Here is a 22,342-nt window from a genome sequence, read left to right on the forward strand (position 1 = left end):
GATGCAACCTTGTGGAACACCAGTGTTTATAATAATTATGGCGATAATGTTGCTGCCTATTCTTGCTGACTATAGTCTGTTGTTCAGGAAGTGAAGGATCCAGTTGCAGAGGGAGGTGTTGACTCCCAGAGTCCAGAAATAGGTGATCAGTTTACTTGGAATTATAGCACTGAAAGCAGAATGTAGTCAATAACATAGGTGCCTTTACTGTTCAGATGCCCCCGCCCCCCAAATGAGTGCATGGTCAGGCAAATGGCATCCGCTATAGAAGGAAACTATATTTTCTGCTCCAGGAACGAGAATTTCAATGACCTTTGTTTATATTTCACACATTTCTATTACTGGGGAAAAAAGGATAATAATATGGTTGCTGATACAGGAGAGTATTAGATAGAGTCTGTACGTTGTGTTGCTGTAGCAAATAAATAATAAAAATTTGAATTGCAAAAAAAAAAGAATACTGCTGAAATTATTGTGAGCATGCTAGGCCAGAGGATGGGAAGGCAGGCAGGAGTTCTTACTCTTGATTGTCATCAAGTGATATCTGTTGGAAGTGAGGTGAGGGTGGAGTTAAGCTTGGCTGTCTTCTTTTTGGGGCCCTTGGTTCCCAATGAAACATAGGTCACCAATGACCTCCTGTCTTCATGTTGATGGTATAGTTAGAGTAAATCAATGTATCTGTCATCCATTGTCTCCCTTGTACAAGGACTAGAGGAGGGGGCTGAGGCTGTAACATTTCCACCTCTCACGATGGAGATGTGGGGTTGGACTTTGAGAGCTAAGCTTGGCTGTGTCATCCTTAAAAGTTTCAAACCAGCTGACACCGGACCAGATGTGATGACTTAGATTTTGCACTGGAATGAACTTTGTTTTGTTCTAATTGAGTTCTTGTAAAAACTGTGTACAAATTATTTAAAGTTTTCCTATGAATGCTGCTTATATGATGCTGTGTCCCTGTGAAGCAGCTCAAAGTGCAGTTTCCATTGCATCTGAGCATATGTGTACTTGTGCATATGACAATAAACTCTACTTTGACTTTGAATGGATATTTAGGGGATTAGGAGAGGTGTTAGTAGTGAGTGAAACTGGTAACTTGGAACCACACTCCACTGAAGAATTCATGGATCCTCGGTGAGGTAAAAGGAAGGGAAGAAAATCAAAAGGAGGAAAGTAAAGGCATTGATCATGTGGATAGTCAGAGGCTTTTTCCCAGGGCTGAAATGGCTAACACGAGAGGGCACAGTTTTAAGGTGCTTGGAAGTAGGTACAGAGGAGATGTCAGGGGTAAGTCTTTTTATGCAGAGAGTGGAGAGTGCATGGAATGGGCTGCCAGCGACGGTGGTGGAGGCGGATACGATAGGGTCTTTTAAGAGACTCCTGGGTAGGTACATGGAGCTTAGAAAATAGAGGGCTATGGGTAATCTTAGGTAATTTCTAAATAAGTACATGTTCGGCACAGCATTGTGGGCCGAAGGACCTGTATTGTGCTGTAGATTTTTTTTGTTTCTAATTATTGGAATAGAAAGCTGCAGATGCTGGAAATCAAAAACATAAATTGCTGTAGGAGCTTAGATAGTCAACTAGCATCTGCGGGGAGAGAATCAGAGTTGAAATATCGGGAGAGGGATTCACCATCAGAACCAGAAAAGTGGGAAGCTACATACAAAGTGCTGGAAGAACTCAGCAAGCCAGGCAGCATCAGTGGAGGGAAATGAGCAGTCGATATTTTGAGTCAATACTATGTCCCACAAGGGCTACTTCAGCTTTCAGTTGTCTGTCACTTTAAATCTCTGTTCTGCTCCCTGTTGGATCTCACTAATTTTGACCCCTAGCATAACCCATTATGCGCTTGATGAGCTGTACCTCATCTTTTAAGCACTTCACAGCCTTTGGGGCTCTCTATTGAATTTAGCAAGTGCAGCTCGGTCCTATTTTAACTCCACTGATATTTTTCAGTGATTTTATTTATAAATGCCTCTAAAAATGTATTTTCCCATCTGTGCAACTTAAAACACGTCTTTTCTCCCTGTCATGGATCTGTGGAAAGATGCTTCACCTGAAAAATCAACCCTATTCTTCCCACTCTTGTACCTGATCTGTTGAGAGTTTCCAGCATTGCATGTTTATGATCTAGGGCGGGGGTTCCCGCCCTGTTTTATGCCATTGACTCCTTCATTAACCGAGGGGTCCATGGACCCGTGGTTGGGAACCACTGATCTAGAGTAACATCTTTTTTTTAATTCTTCACTTTTGCTGTTTCCCATTTGCAAGATGCACCCAATTAGTGTATAGTTGAACAAATGTGGAACATTTTAAAAGCTAACCATTGACAGTGCTCAGAATGAGAACTGGCTAAGCTGAACTTGGTCAGAGAAACTCAGACTTTTTTTTAAAAAAAGGGAGACATGCACCTAATATTGGAATTTTATGTTCTTAAAATGCATACCACTGCCTCCACCACCTTTTGCCCTCTGTGGCATTCAAGAAACATAGAAAACCTACAGCACAATACAGGCCCTTTGGCCCACAATGCTGTGCTGAACATGTACTTACTGTACTTTAGAAATTACCTAGGGTTACCCATAGCCCTCTATTTTTCTAAGCTCTATGTACCTGTCCAGGAGACTCTTAAAAGACCCTATTGTATCCGCCTTCACCACTGCCACCAGCAGCCCATTCCACGCACTCACCACTCTGTGTAAAATAAATAAATAAATGTTTCTCCTGAAAAACTTACCCCTGACATCTCCTCTTAAAACTATGCCCTCTCGTGTTAGCCATTTCAGCCCTAGGAAAAAGCCTCTGACTATCCACATGATCAATGCCTCTACGTGGACAGTTTCTTAAATGGACAGGATTAGATGAATTAAGCAGGTTAATTCCTTGGGAAACATAATTGCAAGCAAAATACTTAACAGTTAAGAATAGGAGAATTAGGATGAGATTGTACAGTGCTTCTTATGTTCTTCATAATTCACATTAGACAACAGTGAGGGTTTTAACATTATACAGAGGAAACATCCTTAAACATTAAAATCACCTTGTACAATTAGATCCTCACTTGCAGTCCCCAATCAGTTCGGATTGCCAACATCATCTCCACAACCTCCTTCAGCATAGGTGCACTGCAAGGCTGTGTGCTTATCCCCCAGCTCTACTTGCTTTACACTTGTGACTGTGTGGCTAAGCACAGCTCCAGTGTCATACTTAAGTTTGTTGATGACACCACTGACATAGGTGTTGACAAATCAGCATTTAGGAGGGAGATTGAAAATCTGGCTGAGTGGTACCACAGCACCAACCTCTTACTCAATGTCAGCAAGGCCAAGGAGCTCGTCTACATGGTTCAGGAACAGTTACTACCCCTCAACCATTACATTACACTCACTGCATTCTGATTGTACTGTGTAACCAGTCAGAAGGTTGTAAGTTCCAGTGGAGAAACTGAAGCGCAGCCACAAGAGAACTGGTGTAGTTATATGGAGGAAAACTCCCTCTACGCTGTCCTATAACATACTCCCAGGGCAGTGACAACACTGGGATGATTGCTTGATTGGGAGCACCTGTGCTCAATCAAGGTGCAAAACTGGAAAGCTGTTTTCTCCCAATTTCCTGCCTTTTATTGTTTATGTTGTTAGCTAAGATCATCATTGGCTTTTTCAAACTTTGCAGCTTCAGTCACCAAGATTATTTCTACTTCTGTTACACTGACCATTTCTCATTCTCACTACTGGCAAAACCTCATTCCCATGTCAGACACTAATTGCTCCAACGCTGTCACCAACTTCAAATGGTTCAACGTACACATACCCAACGTCATTGTAAACTCCAAACTTGTACCTGTGACGTTCACCTGTCACCTTCAGACATAATGTTTCATTCATTTAACGATCCAGATTTTATGCAGCATTGCCCAGCCTGCACTGTGACTTGCTGTAACTCAGCTGTTCTGTTACCTAGCTCATACTGCTCCACCTTTCACTTCAACACTAACATTCATCCCAAAGCCCTCAACTTTCCCATTTCTCTACTTGCCTTCCAAAAACCCATCACTTTAAATCCATGTTGCTGTTCTTGTCCCTCTGACCTGTTCTGGAAAATGCTCCTTCAGTGATCTTTCTGTGAAAGTGCATTTACTAGAATTGTTCTCTGTCACCACAGTATTAATGAGGGTATTACTAAAGACTATTGGAGTTCAAAAGCTTAACTACAAAAGGACATGCTTCATTTTACCATTGTGCTGTTATTTTTACAGTGCCTACACCTCATTCTACCATAAGAAAGACGTGTCTTTATAGTGTTGGGGGGGAGGGTGCATGGTAGTGCAGCGGTTAGCACAATGATTTACAGTACCAGAGACCTGGGTTCAATTCCCAATTGCTGCCTGTAAGGAGTTTGTATGTTCTCACCATGATCACATCGGTTTCCACCGAGTGTTCAGGTTTTCTCCCACAGTCCGAAGATGTTCTAGTTGGTAGGTTAATTGGTCGTTGTAAATCACCCTGTGATTAGGCTAGGGTTAAAACGGGACTTGTTGGGCAGCACAGCTCGAAGGGCAGTATAATAAATTTTAAAAAAGAGAATTTCTTCTCTTTTGCTAAACGCTCCAATGCATTTTCCCCTAGTTTGGAAGTTATGTCTTTATAATATTGTCAGAAGTTTTAGTAGCTAATCTGCTCAAGTCAGTTTCCCACAATGTGATTGAATTCATGGCATAGGTGTTGATGGGAGAGCAATAATTATTGGTCAGGACATTTTCCCTGAAAAGTAATCCCATGGAATATTTTGTCGAGTTGAGAAGATTTAACATTTTATTCAAAAGTAGTCACAGCAGACAGTGCCATACTCTCTTACTAATACATCATATTCTTAGCCCAGGTTGGATGAGAACAGAACTTGAACCCTTAACTCTCTTGATGTTCAGTTCCACAGCTAAAATTTATATTCAAGTAGTTTAGTTGTGGGTTCAAGTGAGAGCGTCCTTCAGGAAGGTGAATCCACAGGAAGCATCAGCCTGAACAGGGTACCTGGCCAAGTGTAAAAGTGTCAATCCTCGAGTGTTCACTGAGATCTTTAACCTCTCGCTTCAGCAATCTGAGGTACCCAGCTGCTTCAAGTAGGCTTCAATTATACCAGTACCCAAGAAGAATGTGGTAATCTGCCCCAATGACTGTCATCCAATAGCTCTTAAATGCACTGTAATGGAGTGCTTTGAGAAGTTTGTATGAAACATATCAACTTCTGCTTGAGAAAAGACTTGGATCTGCTCTGATTTGCCTACTAACGCAAGAGCTCCACAGTAGATGCCATCTCATTGGCTCTTCACTCAATCTTGGAACATCTGAACAGCAAAGGTGCTCACATCAGGATGCTCGTCATTGACCACAACTTGGCATTCAATACTATCATCCCCTGAAAATTAATCAATAATCTTCAAATCCTTGGACTCAATACATCCTTCTGCAACTGGATCCTCGACTGCATCACTTTCAGACCCTAGTGGGTTTGGATTGTGCTCAGCCCCATACTCTACTTGTTTTATACTGTACTTAGAGTGGTGAAGCTATGCACAGCTCCATTGCCATATTCAAGCTGGCTAACATCGCCACTGTCATAGGCCAAATCTAAGGTGGTGATGAATCACCATAAAGGAGGAAGATTGAAAATCTGCCCAAGTAATTCTACAGCAACAACCTCTCACTGAATGTCAGCAAGACCAAGGAGATGATTATTGACTTCAGGAGGAGAAACCAGAGATCCATGAGCCAGTCCTCATCTGTAAACCAAAGGTGGAGTCTGCAACTCTAAGTTCCTTAGTGTTATCATTTCAGAAGATCTGACCGCCTCTACTTTCTTAGAAATTTGTGAAGATTTGGCATGCCATTTAAAACTTTGACAAACTTCTGTAGATGTGTGGTGGAGAGTATATTGACTGTTTGCATCATAGCCTTGTATGGAAACACCAATGCTCTCGTATGGAAAGTTCTACAAAAATTAGTGGATACGGCCCAGTCCATCACAGGTAAAAACCTCCTCACCATTGAGCACATCTACATAGAGTGCTGTCACAGGAAAACAGCACCCATCATCAAGGACCCCCACCATCCAGGACATGCTGCTACCATCAGGACATTAGGAAGAAGGTACAGGAGCCTCAGGACCCGAACTACCAGCTTCAGGGACAGTTATTAATCCTTCATTCATCAGGATCTTGAACCAGAGGGGATAACCTCCCTCAATTTCACTTGCCCCATCATTGAAATGTTCCCACAACCTCTGGACACACTTCCAAGGACTCTTTGTCGTACGTTCTTGATACTTATTGTTTATTTACTAATTATTATTATTCTCTTGTTTTTCTTTTTTGTATTTGCAAACTGTTGTCTACCCTGTTGGTGCGGTCATTCAATTATTCTGTTGTGGTTATTGGATTTATTGAGTATGCTCACAAGAAAGTGAATCTTAGGGTTGTATGTAGTGGCATATATGTACTTTGATAATAAATTGACTTTAAACTTTATTGTCCTCCTGAGACCAAAGACTGAATAAAGTGGGAACAGTGCCAAAACAACAGGTTAAATATAGAGGAAAGCTCCCTCTGCACTGTCCTATTATGTACTCTCAGGGCAGTGACAGCACTGGGATGATTGCTTGATTGGGAGCACCTGTGCTCAATCAGGGTGAAGAGTTGCTGCAGAGAAACAAAAGGTATGTTGTAATCCTCAAAGGTTCAGAGTGCTCAAGTGTGGTGCTGATAATTTACACTAATGGAAGGTTTAAAAGAAATAATTGCAAAAGATTGCAGTGCCTTGTTCAAAATTTTAAAATGCAGACCAACAGGTGTTCTGCATAGCTCTTGGTCAACTTTTTCACTGTTATCAAACTTGATGGTGTACATTGTTAGTATTTGAAATAACTTGACTTTCGTAATTTCAGAAAACGTGTTTGGCAACTTTCTGAATTGCTGTCCTGATTGCTACACCCTGTCTTAATCCAGTGTGCGTGTGTGCGTGTGTGTGTGCGTGTGTGCGTGTGTGCGTGCGTGTGTGCGTGTGTGTGTGTGTGTGTGTATATACACACACACCCTATTGGAATGTAGTGCTTTGAAATCTAAGAAACTAAGAAAAAAATCTAAGATTTTTTTAAGGTGGAGATTGGCAATGTGCCAAATTGTGTGGTTAAGACGTGAGTCTTTAGGCATGGTGGCCAGGCTGATTTATGTCTACGTGAGTCTAGCCTTAAAGTTGTGAAGAGGATAAAGAGGGTTATGAAGTAGATCTCAGCAAGCTAAATGAAAAGAGCTGGGATGTGACCGATGGACAATAACATGAAAAAGTGTGAGATTTTGTGCTTTGGCAAGAAAAACATAGAAAAACTATTTTATTAAACACCAGAAAATTTAAACTTCTAAGTTAATATGCAATTCAACACGCAGTTAGGAAGACAATTGGTATGTTGATATATTACCAAAGTATTTCCCTTACGGGTAAAAATGTGTCTTATTGCACTGGTGAGCCACCCTCAAAGGGAATTGTGTACAGGTTTGATGTCCTACTAAGAATGATAGAGTACAACCATTCACTGGATTAGAAGGATTAGTTTTAAGATTAGAGAAACTGTTGTGTACTCCTCAGAGTTTCTAAGAATGAAAGGTCATCATAATGCTTACAGAACTTGACAGGATTATTTCAAGGGTGATGCTCCCTGGCTGAGGAGTCTAGAAGTGTGTTGGGGGGGCCTGCCCCAATATGTGGGGGTGGGGTTTGACCACTCAAGTGCACAATGATAAGAAGGCAGACCATTGTGTTATGTGACTCTCATCTCACCTGCTCTGCTGAGATGGCAGGTAAGGTGAGAGTCACGTAACACATCTGACTGGCTGCCAGCGATCAGAATTCCGTCTTGCAAATTGGGTGTGTGGGATTTCTGCTCTCAGTTATGCAAGTGGGTATGGAGAGCCAAAGGTTCTTTGTGAGGTCAGGACATCTACTAAAGGGCACATAGAAAGGAACCGAGACCTTTTCTGGCCCAATGTGCAATAGAGAAACTCTGTCAGTGTTTTCACTATACTGGCCATCAGCTAATTCTTAGGTAATTCCTGTTGACATTGGCAGGCCCTCATTCATTCATTCGTTTTGATTGAGATATTGCTTGGAATAAGCCCTACTGGCCCTTCAAGCCGTGGCATCCAGCAATCCCCCAATTTAATCCTAGCCTAATCACGGGACAATTTACAATGAACAATTAACCCACCAACCAGTATGTACTTGGACTGGGGAAGGAAAGTGAAGCAACCGGAGGAAACCCATGCGGTCACGGGGAGAACGTACAAACTCCTTATGGAAAGGAGTTTATAAACTCGTTACAGGCAGTGACAAGAAATGGACCAGGGTTGCTGGTACTGTAAAGTGTTGTACTAACCACTAACCCCATAGTTGAAGCATAGCTTGCCAACCAAAGACTAAAGTGTTCAAAAAGACTAAATTAAAACTGCAGCATGACAGGAAGGCTCTGTGATTAGAAGTGTAAGTTATAGAATTGAAGATCAGGAAAGCACTCTGTTCGGCCCTATTCTTCATGGTAATTCTGTCACTTAGCACCTGGCCCATTGCCCTCTATACCGAAGTGGTTCCTGTGTTTGTTTAGAACAGAGGTTCCCAACCTGGGGCCCACTGAACCCCTTGCTTAATGGTATTGGCCCATGGCATCAAAAAGGTTGGGAATCTCTGATCTAGAGTCTAGATACTGTTAGCAACCCAGCTTCAGCCACTCTCACAGACAGTGGCTGCCTGATTTAACTGGCCATACACACTTTAATGGGTTTGCAGTGAGCACCATTGGTCACAGTCATGGCTGCTATTGCTGCCACATTAATTATTATTATTTCATTGAACTTGTTTTGTATGTTAGGTTGGCTGGTGGTACAGTGACATCAGCACCGGACTCCGGAACAAAGGTTCCTGGGTTCAAATCCAGCTGGGCCATTCCCGAGTACGCTTTCCATCCGTGCCAGGTTGAGTGTTGAGCTCGGAACTCGACCTTGTAAAATAAAGAAAAATACTGCAAAATGTCTGTGTGAGGAGTGGCGCGCCACACGGTCTTTCGTTCTGCGCCTTGTAAGGCATGAAAATGCCCAAGGCTGGCCTCTCAGGCCTGAGTTGACATCATCATTACCATCAGCATGTATGTTATGTCATTTTTATTATTACAAGAAAGTACAGTACAAAAGTCTTAGGCTCATGTATATAGCTAGGGTGCCTAAGACTTTTGCACAGTATTATATTTGTCAACATGGAACGGAGAGTGACTTTGTAAATCTGTTAGGAGCAAAGGATGTTGGGAATGGTATAGTGTGGGACAGGCAGCAATGGGAAATGAATCTGGGCTGCTGGTACTGTAAAGGAATGCCGGGGTGGGAGGTGATGTGGGACCTGAGGTCATTTGATTCCAATCAATTGGTTTATTGATCACTTATTTATTGAGATGCAGCATGGAACAGGCCCTTCACACCATACTGCCCAACAATCCCCTGGATGAAATTAGGTGCAGTAATTTGAGCCTAATCGCAGGAAAAGTTACAATGACCAATTAACCTACCAACTGGTGGATGTTTGGATTGTGGGAGGAAACTGGAGCACCCAGAGGAAACTATGTGGTCATGAGAAGAACTAACAAACTTCTTACAGGCAGTGGCAGGATTTGAACCTAGGTTGCCTGTACTGTAAAGCGTGGTGCTAACCACCACAGCACTGTGCAGGCCCATTCTGGCTGGTTGCAGAATTACATAATATCATTCTGGTGCTTCCCCCTACCCCCCTTCTCCCTGCCCCCTTCCCGCTCTCAGTCCACAATAGAGACCCATGTTAGAGTCAGGCTTATCATCACTCAGATATGTCATGAAGTTATTTTTTTGAGTGGCAGCAGTATAGTGGGGTGCAAATGTCTGAGGCATCCTAGTTATATATGTGTGCCTAAGACTTTTACACAGTGCTGTAAGTGCAGAATAAAACCAAGCTTGCCAAGCATTCCCAGCATTGAATGAAAGGATAACATTTATCATTCTTTTATCCAATTCATAATTTGAAAACTTGCTCACAACTGCATAATTATTATCACATCATCAGTGGTTTGTATGCACATGTATACTTTGTATTATGTTCATTACAGCCTGGTGTATTTTTAAAGTACTGAAGGCTTTAATAAATGAATGTGATCTGAAAGTAACTCCAGTGAGAAAACAAACGAAATCCCTGTCTCTGAGTAATTTGCATGAAGTCTTGCATTAGACTAAAACTGTGATTACAGGACAACCTAGCTTTAATTGTCTGCACTATTTAAATATGCACTTTTTTTTGGGAGTAGATGATAATTAATAGGTCTCGTTTGCTGTTAAGCTCCAAATTGCAAATGTCTTGATACTGTACGTTCAAGAATTTGCAAGTCAAATCATGTTCCAGCAGGAGCAAAATTGATATAATCATTCAGTATGAGTTCTGTGTATAGATTTGAATAAAACATTTAGTCATCATTAAAGTTCTCTATCTCCCCTTGGAGTGAGAAATTGTGTTAGAAATTAACCAAAGTGAACCTATCATTAATATAGCTTTCCAACCCTCTTTTTAAACAATTTGTAAAAATAATTACAGTAGGTGGGGGAAAATTTTACAATCCTCCTGTAGAAAAGCACTAAATGACTATGAAAATTTTCATTGCACCTCTGTTTTATAATTTCTTATTTAAAGAAACCATTCCTAGTTTATTGTAATGTGGTGCAACGGTCAAATGGAAAGATTTTAACAAACTTGAATTTCGATGAGTTTTAGACTTTGTTCAATGAATGTTTAGAAATGATTATGTGATGGACGTTGACACGAAAGGAAAATCTATAAATACAAGAAACCACAAACACGAGGAAACCCGCAGTTGCTGGAAGACGTGACGAATCTTTAAGCTGCTGTAGCCCTCCATAGCAGGATATCCTGAAAAAGGGCCTCAGCCTGAAATGTCGACTATACTCTTTTCCATAGATGCTGCCTGGCCTGCTGAGTTCTTCCAGCATTTTGTGTGTGTTCTATAAATATATGACTTTGGTGAGGCCTAATTTGGATTATTATTTGCTGTTTTCATCACCTGATCTACAAGAAAGATGTGAATAAGGTTGAAAAGGGTACAGAGAGTATTTACAAAGGTGTTGCTCGGTCTGGAGGATCTGAGTTAAAAGAAAAGATTGAATAGGTTAGGACTTTATTCCTTAGAACATAGAAGATTGAGAGAAGATATGACAGAGGTATAGAAAATTATGAGGGGTATAGATAGGGTAAAAGAAGTTTAAGGTGAACATCAGGGGTAACTTCTTCACTTAGAGGATCGCAAGAGTGTGGAACAAACTGCCAGCACAAGTGAGCTCATTGTCAATGTTTAAGGAAAGTTTGGATGGTAAGGGAATGGAGGGGTATGGTCCCAGTGCAGGTCGATGGGTCTGGGCATTTTGAATGGACTGGCATGGATTAAATGGGCGGAAGGGCTCATTTCTGTGCTGTACTTTTCTATGACTCTACATCCTTCTGAGTTGTAGCAAGTGAAGCTATGACATACAGGCAGGGAGTATTATATCACGGAAACGGTCATTTTGGCCCAACTAGCCCAAACAACTGCAGTATCCTTCTTGGTAGTCCCAGTTGCCCTTGTCAGCCTATAATGCTTCAGGCATCTCTCCTCCTTGTAACATTTAAGAGGTTCAAATACCTCTTAAATGTTACAATTGTATTCGGCTTGGCCATCGACCACGTCCTCTGCTAGCTTATTTCAAGTACTCTCTATTCTTTGTGTAAAGAATTTACTCCTTTGATCTCTTTTAAACCTCCCCACTACGCTTGTATCTGAGCCATCTAATTTTGGAATCCCCAACCCAGAGAAGAATGCTATTACAGTCCACCTAACCCTCATGATTTTATAAGCCTCAGGGAAGTCTCCTCATTCTCCTGTGCTCCAAGGTGCTAAGGTTCAGTGTAGCCGTCCTCTCCCTATAATGTCTCTCAGATCCTTACGTCCAGGTAGCACCCTTGGAAACCACTTCTGTACCCTCTTAAGCTTGACATCGTCATTCCTATAACTGTTCACAATACTCCAAATACAGCCTCATCAATTGCATACTTAGTGCAACATTATGTCCCTACTCCTAAAGCTGATGCCGTGGCTGAGGAAGACCAGCATTTTAAAGTTCAAAGTAAATTTATTACCAAAGTGCATATACGGCACCACTTAAATCCTGAGATTATTGTCCTGCAGGCATATTCAATAAATCCATAATAGAATAATTACTATAATAGAATCAATGGAAGACTACACCTACTGCATGTACAACTAGTGTGCAAAAGATGACAAACTGTGCAAATACAGAAAAAAAGAAATCATAAATAAGCGATAAATACTGAGAACATGAGCTTGAAGAGTCCTTGAAAGTGAATCCATAGTTTGTGGGAACAGTTCAATGATGAAGCAAGTGAGGAGAGCTGAATTTATCCCCTTTGGTTCAAGATGCCAATGGTTGAGGGTAATAATTGTTCCTGAACCTGGTGGTGCAAGTTCAGAGGCTGCTGTACCACCTTCTTGATGGCAGCAGTGAGAGGAGAGCGTGTTCTGGGTGGTGGTGGTCTCTGATGATGGATGCTGCTTTCTTGCGGCAATATTCTGTGTACAGGTGCTCAGTGGTGGGGAGGGCTTTACCTGTGATGGACGAGTTGGTGCAGGTGAGACGTGGCAATATTCTGCAGGCATTCTAAGTGCCACCACCCTGTCCACTTGTGCAGCCACTTTCAGCGAACTCTGCACTTGTGCTTCAGATCCCTCTGTTCCACAACACTTGTCAGTGCCCTGATATTCATTGTATACGTGAATATCCAAATGTATCACATCACACTTATTGAAATTAAACTCCAGTTGTCATTCCTCAGCCTATCTCCTTAATTAGAAGCATAGAAACATAGAAAACCTAGAGCACAATACAGACCCTTCGGCCCACAAAGTTGTGCCGAACATATCCCTACTTTAGAAATTACTAGGTTTACCGATAGCCCTCTATTTTACTAAGCTCCATGTACCTATCTAGAAGCCTCTTAAAAGACCCTATCGTATCCGCCTCCACCACCATTGCCGGCATCCCATTCCACGCACTCACCACTCTCTGAGTAAAAAACTTATCCCTGACATCTCCTCTGTACCTACTCCCCAGCACCTTAAACCTGTGTCCTCTTGTGGCAAGCATTTCAATCCTGGGAAAAAGCCTCTGACTATCCACATGATCAATACCTCTCATCGTCTTATATACCACTTTCAGGTCACATCTCATCCTCCTTCGCTCCAAGGAGAAAAGGCCGAGTTCACTCAACCTATTCTCATAAGGCAAGCTCCCCAATCCAGACAACATCCTTGTAAATCTCCTCTGCACCCTTTCTATGGCTTCCACATCCTTACTGTAGTGAGGCAACCAGAAATGAGCACAGTACTCCAAGTGGGGTCTGACCAGGGTCCTATATAGCTGCAACATTATCTCTTGGCTCCTGAATTCATTTCCACGATTGATGAAGGCCAATGCACCATATGCCTTCTTAACCGTAGAGTCAACCTGTGCAGCTGCTTTGAGCATCCTACGGACTTGGACCCCAAGATCCCTCTGATCCTCCACACTGCCAAGAGTCTTACCATTAATACTATATTCTGCCATCATATTTGACCTACCAAAATGAACCACTTCACACTTATCTGGGTTGAACTCCATCTGCCATTTCTCAGCCCAGTTTTGCATCCTATCAATGTCCCGCTGTAACCTCTGACAGCCCTCCACACTATCCACAACACCTGCAACCTTAGTGTCATCAGCAAACTTACTAACCCATCCCTCCACTTCCTCATCCAGGTCATTTATAAAAATCATGAAGAGTAAGGGTCCCAGAACAGATCCCTGAGGCACTCCACTGGTGACCGACCTCCATGCAGAATATTATGCATCTACAATCACTCTTTGCCTTCTGTGGGCAAGCCAGTTCTGGATCCACAAAGCAATGTCTCCTTGGATCCCATGCCTCCTTAGTTTCTCAGTAAGCCTTGCATGGGGTACCTTATCAAAAGCCTTGCTGAAATCCATATACACTACATCTACTGCTCTTCCTTCAGCAATGTGTTTAGTCACATCCTCAAAAAATCCTGCCTCTGGGGATCTTCTCCATCAACTTACCAACCACAGAGGTAAGACTCACTGGTCTATAATTTCCTGGGCTATCTCTACTCCCTTTCTTGAATAAAGGAACAACATCTGCAACTCTCCAATCCTCCAGAACCCCTCCCGTCCCCATTGATGATGCAAAGATCATCGCCAGAGGCTCAGCAATCTCCTCCCTCGCCTCCCACAGTAGCCTGGGGTACATTTCGTCCAGTCCCGGCAACTTATCTAACTTGATGCTTTCCAAAAGCTCCAGCACATCCTCTTTCTTAATATCTACATGCTCAAGCTTTTCAGTCAGCTGCAAGTCATCACTACAATCACTAAGATCCTTTTCCATAGAGAATACTATTGAAATACTATGGAATTGATCGATATCTCTTTGTAATTCATTCTAGCATGCTTCACTATCAACAAGACCCTCTAATTTATGATCATTAACAAATTTGCTAATCATGCTATGTACATTCATGTCCAAGTTACTTACATAAATAATGGATAACAGGGATCCCAACTTTGACCCTGGAACACCTCACTTGACACAGGCCTCTAGCTGGAAAATTGACCTTTAACCATCACCAGGCAGCATCTATGGAAAAGCGACCCATCAGCAGGGTTGGAGAAAAAGAAGATGAGAAGGTGGGGGGAGGGGAAGAAGAAGTACAAGGTGATAGATGAAACCGGAAGGGAAGGAGGGCTGAAGTGAAGAGCTGCAGAGTCAACTGGTGAAAGAGATACAGGACTGGAGACGGGGGAATCTGATAGGAGAGGACAGAAGTCAATGGAAGAAAGAACAGTGGGAGATACACCAGAGGGAAGTGTGGAGCAGGTAAGGAGATAAGGTGAGAAAGGGAAAAGGGAATGGTGAAAAGAGGTTGGCATACTCCTGCTTTCACTCAGTGGATGATAGCCTTTTCAACCTTTATGGCTAGGAAAGCCATTTTACTTAAATAGAAGGACGGTAACCCTCCTACCGCCTTTTATTGGCTTTCCTCTATCGTATCTTGTTTAAGTCTAGGGAAAATAAGAAGTTGGATATTGGATACATCCTTTAAATTTGAAGAAATCTGATGACCTTTTATTGAATATTTTCATATGATCTGATGTTTGTACTGATTCTCTTCCAGCTATTTTCTCAGAACCTTGGATTTGATCAGAGAGTCTCTCTTCTCTTGGTTTTCCTCAGGATGGACTGCCTAGTCCTTTGTTTAGAATAGTGTTTTTTTAAAAACTTTTATATAATAATTTTTAATAGTCCTTCCTTTCTTCATAAATTGATTATGAAGAGAATTATACATTCTAGAAATTGATATTCATGCCATCAGGTTGGAGGCTACCCAGACTTGTACCTCCAACCTGAGTGTGACTTCATTGGACAGAAGAGGAGGCCATGGATTGATATGTTGGAATCCCTCATCTTTTTTTTCCCTTTAGTCCTGATGAAGGGTCTCAGTCCGAAACATCACCTATACTCTTTTCCATAGATACTGCCTTGCCTGCTGAGTTCCTCCAGCATTTTATGTGCTGCTTGGCTTTCCAGCATCTGCAGATTTTCTCTTGTTTGTGATTCAACCGTCATCCTCTGTTTCCTATTGGTGAGCCAATTCTGAATCCAGCTTGTAGGCTCCCCTTTAATCCTGTGCGACCGAACCTTCCAGATCAGCCTGCTATGTGGGACCTTGTCAAAGGCCTTACTGAAGTCCATGTAGACAACATCTACTTCCCTGCATTCAGCTATCCCCTTAGTAAGCTCTTCGAAAAACTCCAAAAGATTCATCAGACGTGAATTCCAACACACAAAACTATGCTGATTATTCCTGATCAATCCTTGACTATCCAAGTGATGGTTGATTTTGCCCCTCAGAATCCCCTGTAATAATTTTCCTACAACTGAAGTCTAGTTCATCAGTTTGTAGTTCTCTGGCCTGCCCTTGCTATCCTTCTTGAACAGTGGAACACCATTTGCTACACTCCAGTCTTTTGGAACTCCAACAGTGGCTAACAACAAAAGCCAATTTCTGCAATTTCTCCCCTGGACTCCCATAAGGTTGCTCCATGAGCTCCTGTTGACTGTTGGTATATAATATAGACCTAAATTCTAATAAATGACTTCGTAAGATGATTCGTCAAGAATATCCTCCCCAAGCTCAGCTGGTATATCTTCCCATATTAAAAGAGGCAACAGCCCATCCACTTTTACCTTTTCCTCTGTGCCCAAAGTTTCAGTATCCTGGAGCATTGAGCTGCCAGTGTTACCCATGTCTCAGTCATATTTCTGTTATGGCCACCATACCCCAGTCCCTATCCACACTCTCTGGTGGTCCGCCTTACTTTTCAGCAAATATGCATTGAAATATATGCAATTTAAAGCAGTGGCCCTATCTGTAAACCCGGTGATCCTGATTGCTTTGTTGCTCCACTAACCTCTGTCTTCTCCCTGGTTTTGCAGTGAGTGGGTGGAATAATCAAAAGATCTTTTAGGAAGTTATCTTAAAGGTCAGCGTTAATGAAGTCCACATACAGTAGTTCAGAATTACAGGCTGTTCCTTATTGTAATTACACATTAAACGCTCCGTGAACATTAGATCTATAATAGAAAGTTAGGTTCAGCACTTATTTTCATGTATACCCTTTTACCAATGATCCCCAATTGTCAATAAAGATCTCTAATTAAGAACATGGCCAATTAAAATTATCTGAAGCTACTTGTGGGTGTTGGATGGAGATATGTTTCTACTGAAGGAGGTGTAAGGCACTCCTTTCTTCTACTAGACTCCAGGTCACCCTTGGGCAAGCTGTAGCACCTGCTCAGCCAACCCCCCTCCCCCTCCCCCCCCCCCCCACCAATCGGAGTCATGTGAAGCCATGGGAATGGGAATAGGTCATATGAGCAGCTGGAGCATAGTACAAGTCCTGGTTATGCAACCACTGACTGCAGGCAGACATTCTCTGATGAGTATTGATAAAGGCTGAGGTCACACATCTTGTAAAGACACTGCCCAGAAGAAGGCAATGGAAACCCACTTCTGTAGAAAAATATTCCGGGAACAATCATGGTCATGGAAAGACCATGATCGCCCTTGTCAAATGACATGGCACATAATGAACAAACAAAAGTTTCTTGCCACCTAGTCACACATATGGAGAATCTGGGATCCTTATAAAAGCAAGGGCTGTTTGATCAATATGTCCAAATTGTGAATTGTTTTGAGAAACAATTCCCACCAGCAGAAGCATTGGTAACTAAAGGAACCAGAGTTGAATTGCTAGCAAAGAGCCCATAGCAATGCGATGAGAACTTTTGAGCATTTTTATTACCCAATGAACCATTGTAGCTTGAATACATTGGTTGTCAGCATGGTGGGAACACAGTTCAAAAATAACTTCCGGAAGGCAATTCAAGAAGTACTTGAAGGGAGAAAGTTACTAAAACTGAGATGAAAGAACAGGGCAGTGGATCTAATTGGATTGATCCACCAGAGATTTGAGACTGGTGTGATGGGTCAAAAAAGCCTTCTGTGAGAAGTGCATAGTTTATAATTTTTGCATCTATAGGTTGAGTGAAATAAAATACTACTATCTTACAGAATGTTGAAAGTTCAAAGTATATTTATTATCTATGTACATATATGTCATCATATATAACCCTGAGATTCATTTTTCTATGGGCATACAATAATTCTATAGAATAATAATTATAACAGAATCAATGTAAGACCACCCAACTTGGACCTTGAACCTGAGTGCTGAAGACAACATATATTAATCAAATGCAAAAAGAAGAACAACAATAATAATAAATAAATAAGCAATAAATATTGAGATGACAGTAGTTTTTGATGAACTGTACTTCAGGGTCTCATTGGGAGCTTTGCTATTGCTTGAGTGGTTGGGTCATGGGGATCAAGTGGGGGGGAAGGTTGATGTTTTTGTGCTGCTTGTGCATGGGAGGAGAAAGGGCATCTTTGGGATTCTAACATTTCTGTTATTCTTTGGGTTTTTTGTCTTGTGGATGTCCGCAAAGACTAAGACTTTCAGATTGTATACTGCATACATTCTCTGATATTAAATTGAACCATTGTTGAGTTCTTGATTGTGGGAACATTTCAGTTATGGGGTAAGTAAAGTGAAGGTGTGTAATGTGTTTCTACTATGTTGTCTGAGAGGGCTTTGTGCCTGTTTTTAAATTTCAGAAATGTAACAAAATGTCGTTTTTTTTGCACCCTGTTTTTTGACTAAATGTTTGCAAAATGATTGATTCTGGAAGCCAAACTGCATTTCAGTTGTCTGGAATTTCCTGGAGTGTTTGAGACGTGCTCACTTATTAGTTTGCTTTCTCTTGCCATTATCCCAATTGTTTGTTTTGTTCAGGAAGGTAATTGTATTTTACAATGGGACAATGAGGCAGCTGAGATCTTAGGGAAAGGCAAAATCAGCTCTGCATTTCCTTAACTAATGGGGATTTAAAGGTGGCTTGAGAAGGTTGGTGATTTGCAGGGAATTAATTAAATGTCAGATAGGGAAATAACAAGGAAAAAGTAAGTTTTCATTAAGATGAAAAAAAAGAAAAGCTTAATAAAAAGAGATTATGGAAATCTCTAACTGTAGTTCACTTCATTAAAGACATTTCAGATTTTTTGAATGGGGAGTAGAGGTAAGTAACTTAGTATTCTTTAATTGGTCAGATTCATAATTAGAGATCTTTATTGACAAATGTGCAAATACATGCTGGGCCTAATTTTCTGTGGTGAGTTCATGAAATATTTGCTGTGCTAATGCATTCTGGTAAGATTGCAGCAGCCTGTAATGCTGAGCCAAGCGGCTTCATTAACTTCCATCTTTAGGACAATTCCCGAAAAGGTCATTTGATTGCTCCTGTCCACTTGGGTACTGATACCTCTGTTATTATTAATTGCTGGGCATTTGAAAATAATGGCAGGCCTAAATAGAATATTAAGAGAAACCACTTCATCTTTGTTTGCTTGTGTTGAGAGTGCATATAAACTAGCTGCATATTGGAATCCACTTCTGACATGTTACCCTCATTGAAGTAAATAGAATTAGATTTTAGAAGAGAGTGAGGACAAATTCCAAGTCCTAAGAGTCTTATAATATTACTGAAGAATATGGAATATAAAGCAGTATTTTTGTAAATGAACTTGTTTCCTATCTGGTGAGAGAATATTGTCATAGAATGTCAGACACTTCTGCTGTCATTTCAATATTTTTAATTGGGAACAAATGGAAAACTCTTTGTTGAAGTCTTGCTTCATTGTCCTTCTATTTTAATTACTTAGGCCTGCCTTTCTTATGTTGAAGCATCAGAACTGTTAAACAAGGAATATCCTCAAACTGAACTCCCACCCAGAGAAGATCAACTGTACACTTTACGGACCACCAAGGAATTTGATGTCCTTATTATTGGGGGAGGGGCAACGGGATCTGGCTGTGCTCTGGATGCTGTTACTAGGGGTAAGTAATGTCTAAAAAGCATTCATTTTTGTGTGCTTCGGTATTGCTGTTGTGTACACTGTTTCTGAACAATTGCCTGAGTGAAATTGGAAATCACTTTCCAAAGAACTGTGCATTTATTCTGTTATTTCTCAGTTTCTTTTCCTTTTCCTAATAAATGTTTTTTTTTAATCCTAATGCCTTCTCCTACATGTTCATACAATTAATATCACAGATGTTCTGAAATAATTGTTAATCAAGTTGCAATTTCTTTTTTTACTTAAACTAACTTTAAAAGTAGACATTAACGTGAACCCACAAATCAGGATGCTTCTCTGAATTTATACAATAGTGGAAAGCAGTTTTGTCACTTCAGTGGAATTCCTTCTTAACATGCCTTGTGGACAGAACAAGCAGAGCACAATAGCAACTGTTTTTAACAATTAAATTTATAGTGCATTCTGGTTAATTGGGACACATTGGGCCAGTATATTTTGGCACAATTAAGTGGCTGCCCCAATTAGTTTCATGGAAGTAGTTAAAAAGGTATAAAAAAGATGAACTACCATTTAACTGAATAGCAAATTATGCACTTAAGTGTAAAGCAGAACAAATTAGAACACTATCAATGCTACTACAGTACTGTAAAGCTGTGTATTAGTTCCTATTAGTTATCAAAAGAGGAATTCATCCAGTGTACACTGTCCTGACTGTAAGTGGACAGAATCAGTGTAGCAACCTAGTAGAGACAATGGACTGTCTTCATACAATGCATCCACCAAATCTTCATTCTTATTGTAACATTCGAGTTGATTGTTGATACCTTCAAATTATTTGTAGTCCTAACTTGTTGAATGAGTGGAATCATCTCATTTTCACTCCCAGCAGTTTCTCGCATCTCCAAGCCTGAATGCTTGTATCGGCAGTGAGCAATGCAGTTGTGAATTGTCTTGCTGCTTAATTCTTGCCCACTATCAGTGACAAAATAAGTTTTTTTGAACACCAACACATGCAACTGACGCTATTTAAAAACTTCATTCTAAACACTGTGTCTAATGGCGACACAAGTGCACATAGCTGATGTTAGTTAGAAACTGCTTGGCGTAGTGTCCCAATAAACGAAGGAAAATTGGCTATTTTCTTGATTAGTTTTTGTTCTTTATGTTGTCCGAAATAAGTGTCTGCCCTGATTAATCGATGACCTAATTAACTGGAATCCACTGTTTTCTGCTTCTCTGCCTATTGCAGCTCCGTGTAGTTCGTTTTATTCTGATCATCATGTCAGAGTGGTTGTAAAGTGGACTGTTCCCGAGAATACTTCCAATGTCAGTAAAACTGCATTGGTGTGTCCTTATTCAATCCACTATCCCATGCAGTCCCAAGCTTGTTGCCTTTTGAATAAAGTGGTTAAAATTTATTTAAGCTGCTTAATTTTAAATGTTTCGGATCAGACATCAAATTTTCTGTAGAACTGCGTTCAGACTGTTGATTGGGCAGCTGACCACCCGAAAAATCTGGTCGTGCCTCCACGATCTAAATGTAATTTTTTTTATATATATTTTTTTTCTCGTTGGCGGTTTGATGTTTATTTTTAGAAGCTCTTTGGATGACGCATGGCTCCGGGGCTGTACCTCCAATGGGTTTCTTTTTTTTTCCCCTCACTTTTCTTGCTTAGTTAGCAGGGTTTTTTTAAATTCAAAAATATTTTCAATCTTTAAGATAATTTCTTTTTTGAGGCATTGTAAGTGTTGTTACTTCGATGTACGTGCTATTTTTGAATAATAATAATAAAAAGATTTGAAAAGAAAAAAAACTGGTTGTGGCATGGTCCATTATGTTTTTGTATAGGAGTTTTCAGTCAGGTCTGGCAGCTTAAGTAGAAGACGCAGAGGCCCTGATACCAGTTTTGGCTGCATGCATAGAGTTATCTTTATAGATATGGTAGGTATTACTCTTTTCTAGTGTAGTAAATCTATGGTTGTCAGCCACCATATTAGGTGATCAGCCTGTACCCAGAAGGTGCCATATTTCAGATCAGCTACTGGGTCACTGTGCTGAAGGTTCCCCTTACAGACACTTGTGTTTGAAAGGAATCGGTCACCTCCAGTTACTGCACTTTAGTCATATACCAAGAACACCAAAGGCCATAGAACAATCCAACTTGCCCCCGAACTTTCCTGGAAGTTTTTGATGAGCTTTAGGATATTATGGGGAATGTTGGTGTGAAAATTGGAATTTGGTTCATTCATTTTCAGCCCGTGGCCTGCTGCTGACGTGTCAGAGTTTATTTTTGGGTGATATACTAATTCCCTATTCATGCCCCTGTCACTGGAGGAGAAGATGGAACAAGGCAGATGCTGGCTCTCTTTCACAGTTCCCCAGATTTGGCCTATTGATGTTCCTGGAGTATTGTACTCCAGTACGTGATGGAAATAAGTCCCAGCAAAATGGCCTACTTGGAGGTCACCAGTTCTTTTTGAAAATGAGCTTTTGTAGAGAGGACCAGTTGGAACTGTGATCCAGTGGTTGGTCTGATGAATGCCACCATTTTCCTTCACTTGGTGCACACTGCAGCTGTGCAAGTTAACCAAATGATCCTGGAGATTTTACTATGACTGAGTTTTACTAGAGACCCGAGCCCTGGATAAACTGCTCATGATATGGCCAATACTG

At 41.0% G+C, this 22,342-nt stretch overlaps 1 protein-coding gene across 4 annotated transcripts in view; it reads left to right on the forward strand.

Annotated features, from left to right (window-relative positions):
- Positions 1-22,342, forward strand: part of gpd2 (glycerol-3-phosphate dehydrogenase 2 (mitochondrial)) — a 134,722-nt gene that overhangs the window by 30,073 nt on the left and 82,307 nt on the right. For all 4 annotated transcript variants that reach the window (XR_012099097.1, XM_073047346.1, XM_073047345.1 and 1 more), the window contains one exon: positions 19,516-19,690. Coding sequence is in view for 3 of the 4 variants with exons in the window: in XM_073047346.1 (XP_072903447.1) it covers positions 19,516-19,690 (175 nt within the window). In the remaining variant the exon portion in view is untranslated. The remainder of the gene's footprint in view (positions 1-19,515; positions 19,691-22,342) is intronic.

Source organism: Hemitrygon akajei, chromosome 5 (genome assembly GCF_048418815.1).
Source record: "Hemitrygon akajei chromosome 5, sHemAka1.3, whole genome shotgun sequence".
NCBI lineage: Eukaryota > Metazoa > Chordata > Chondrichthyes > Myliobatiformes > Dasyatidae > Hemitrygon > Hemitrygon akajei.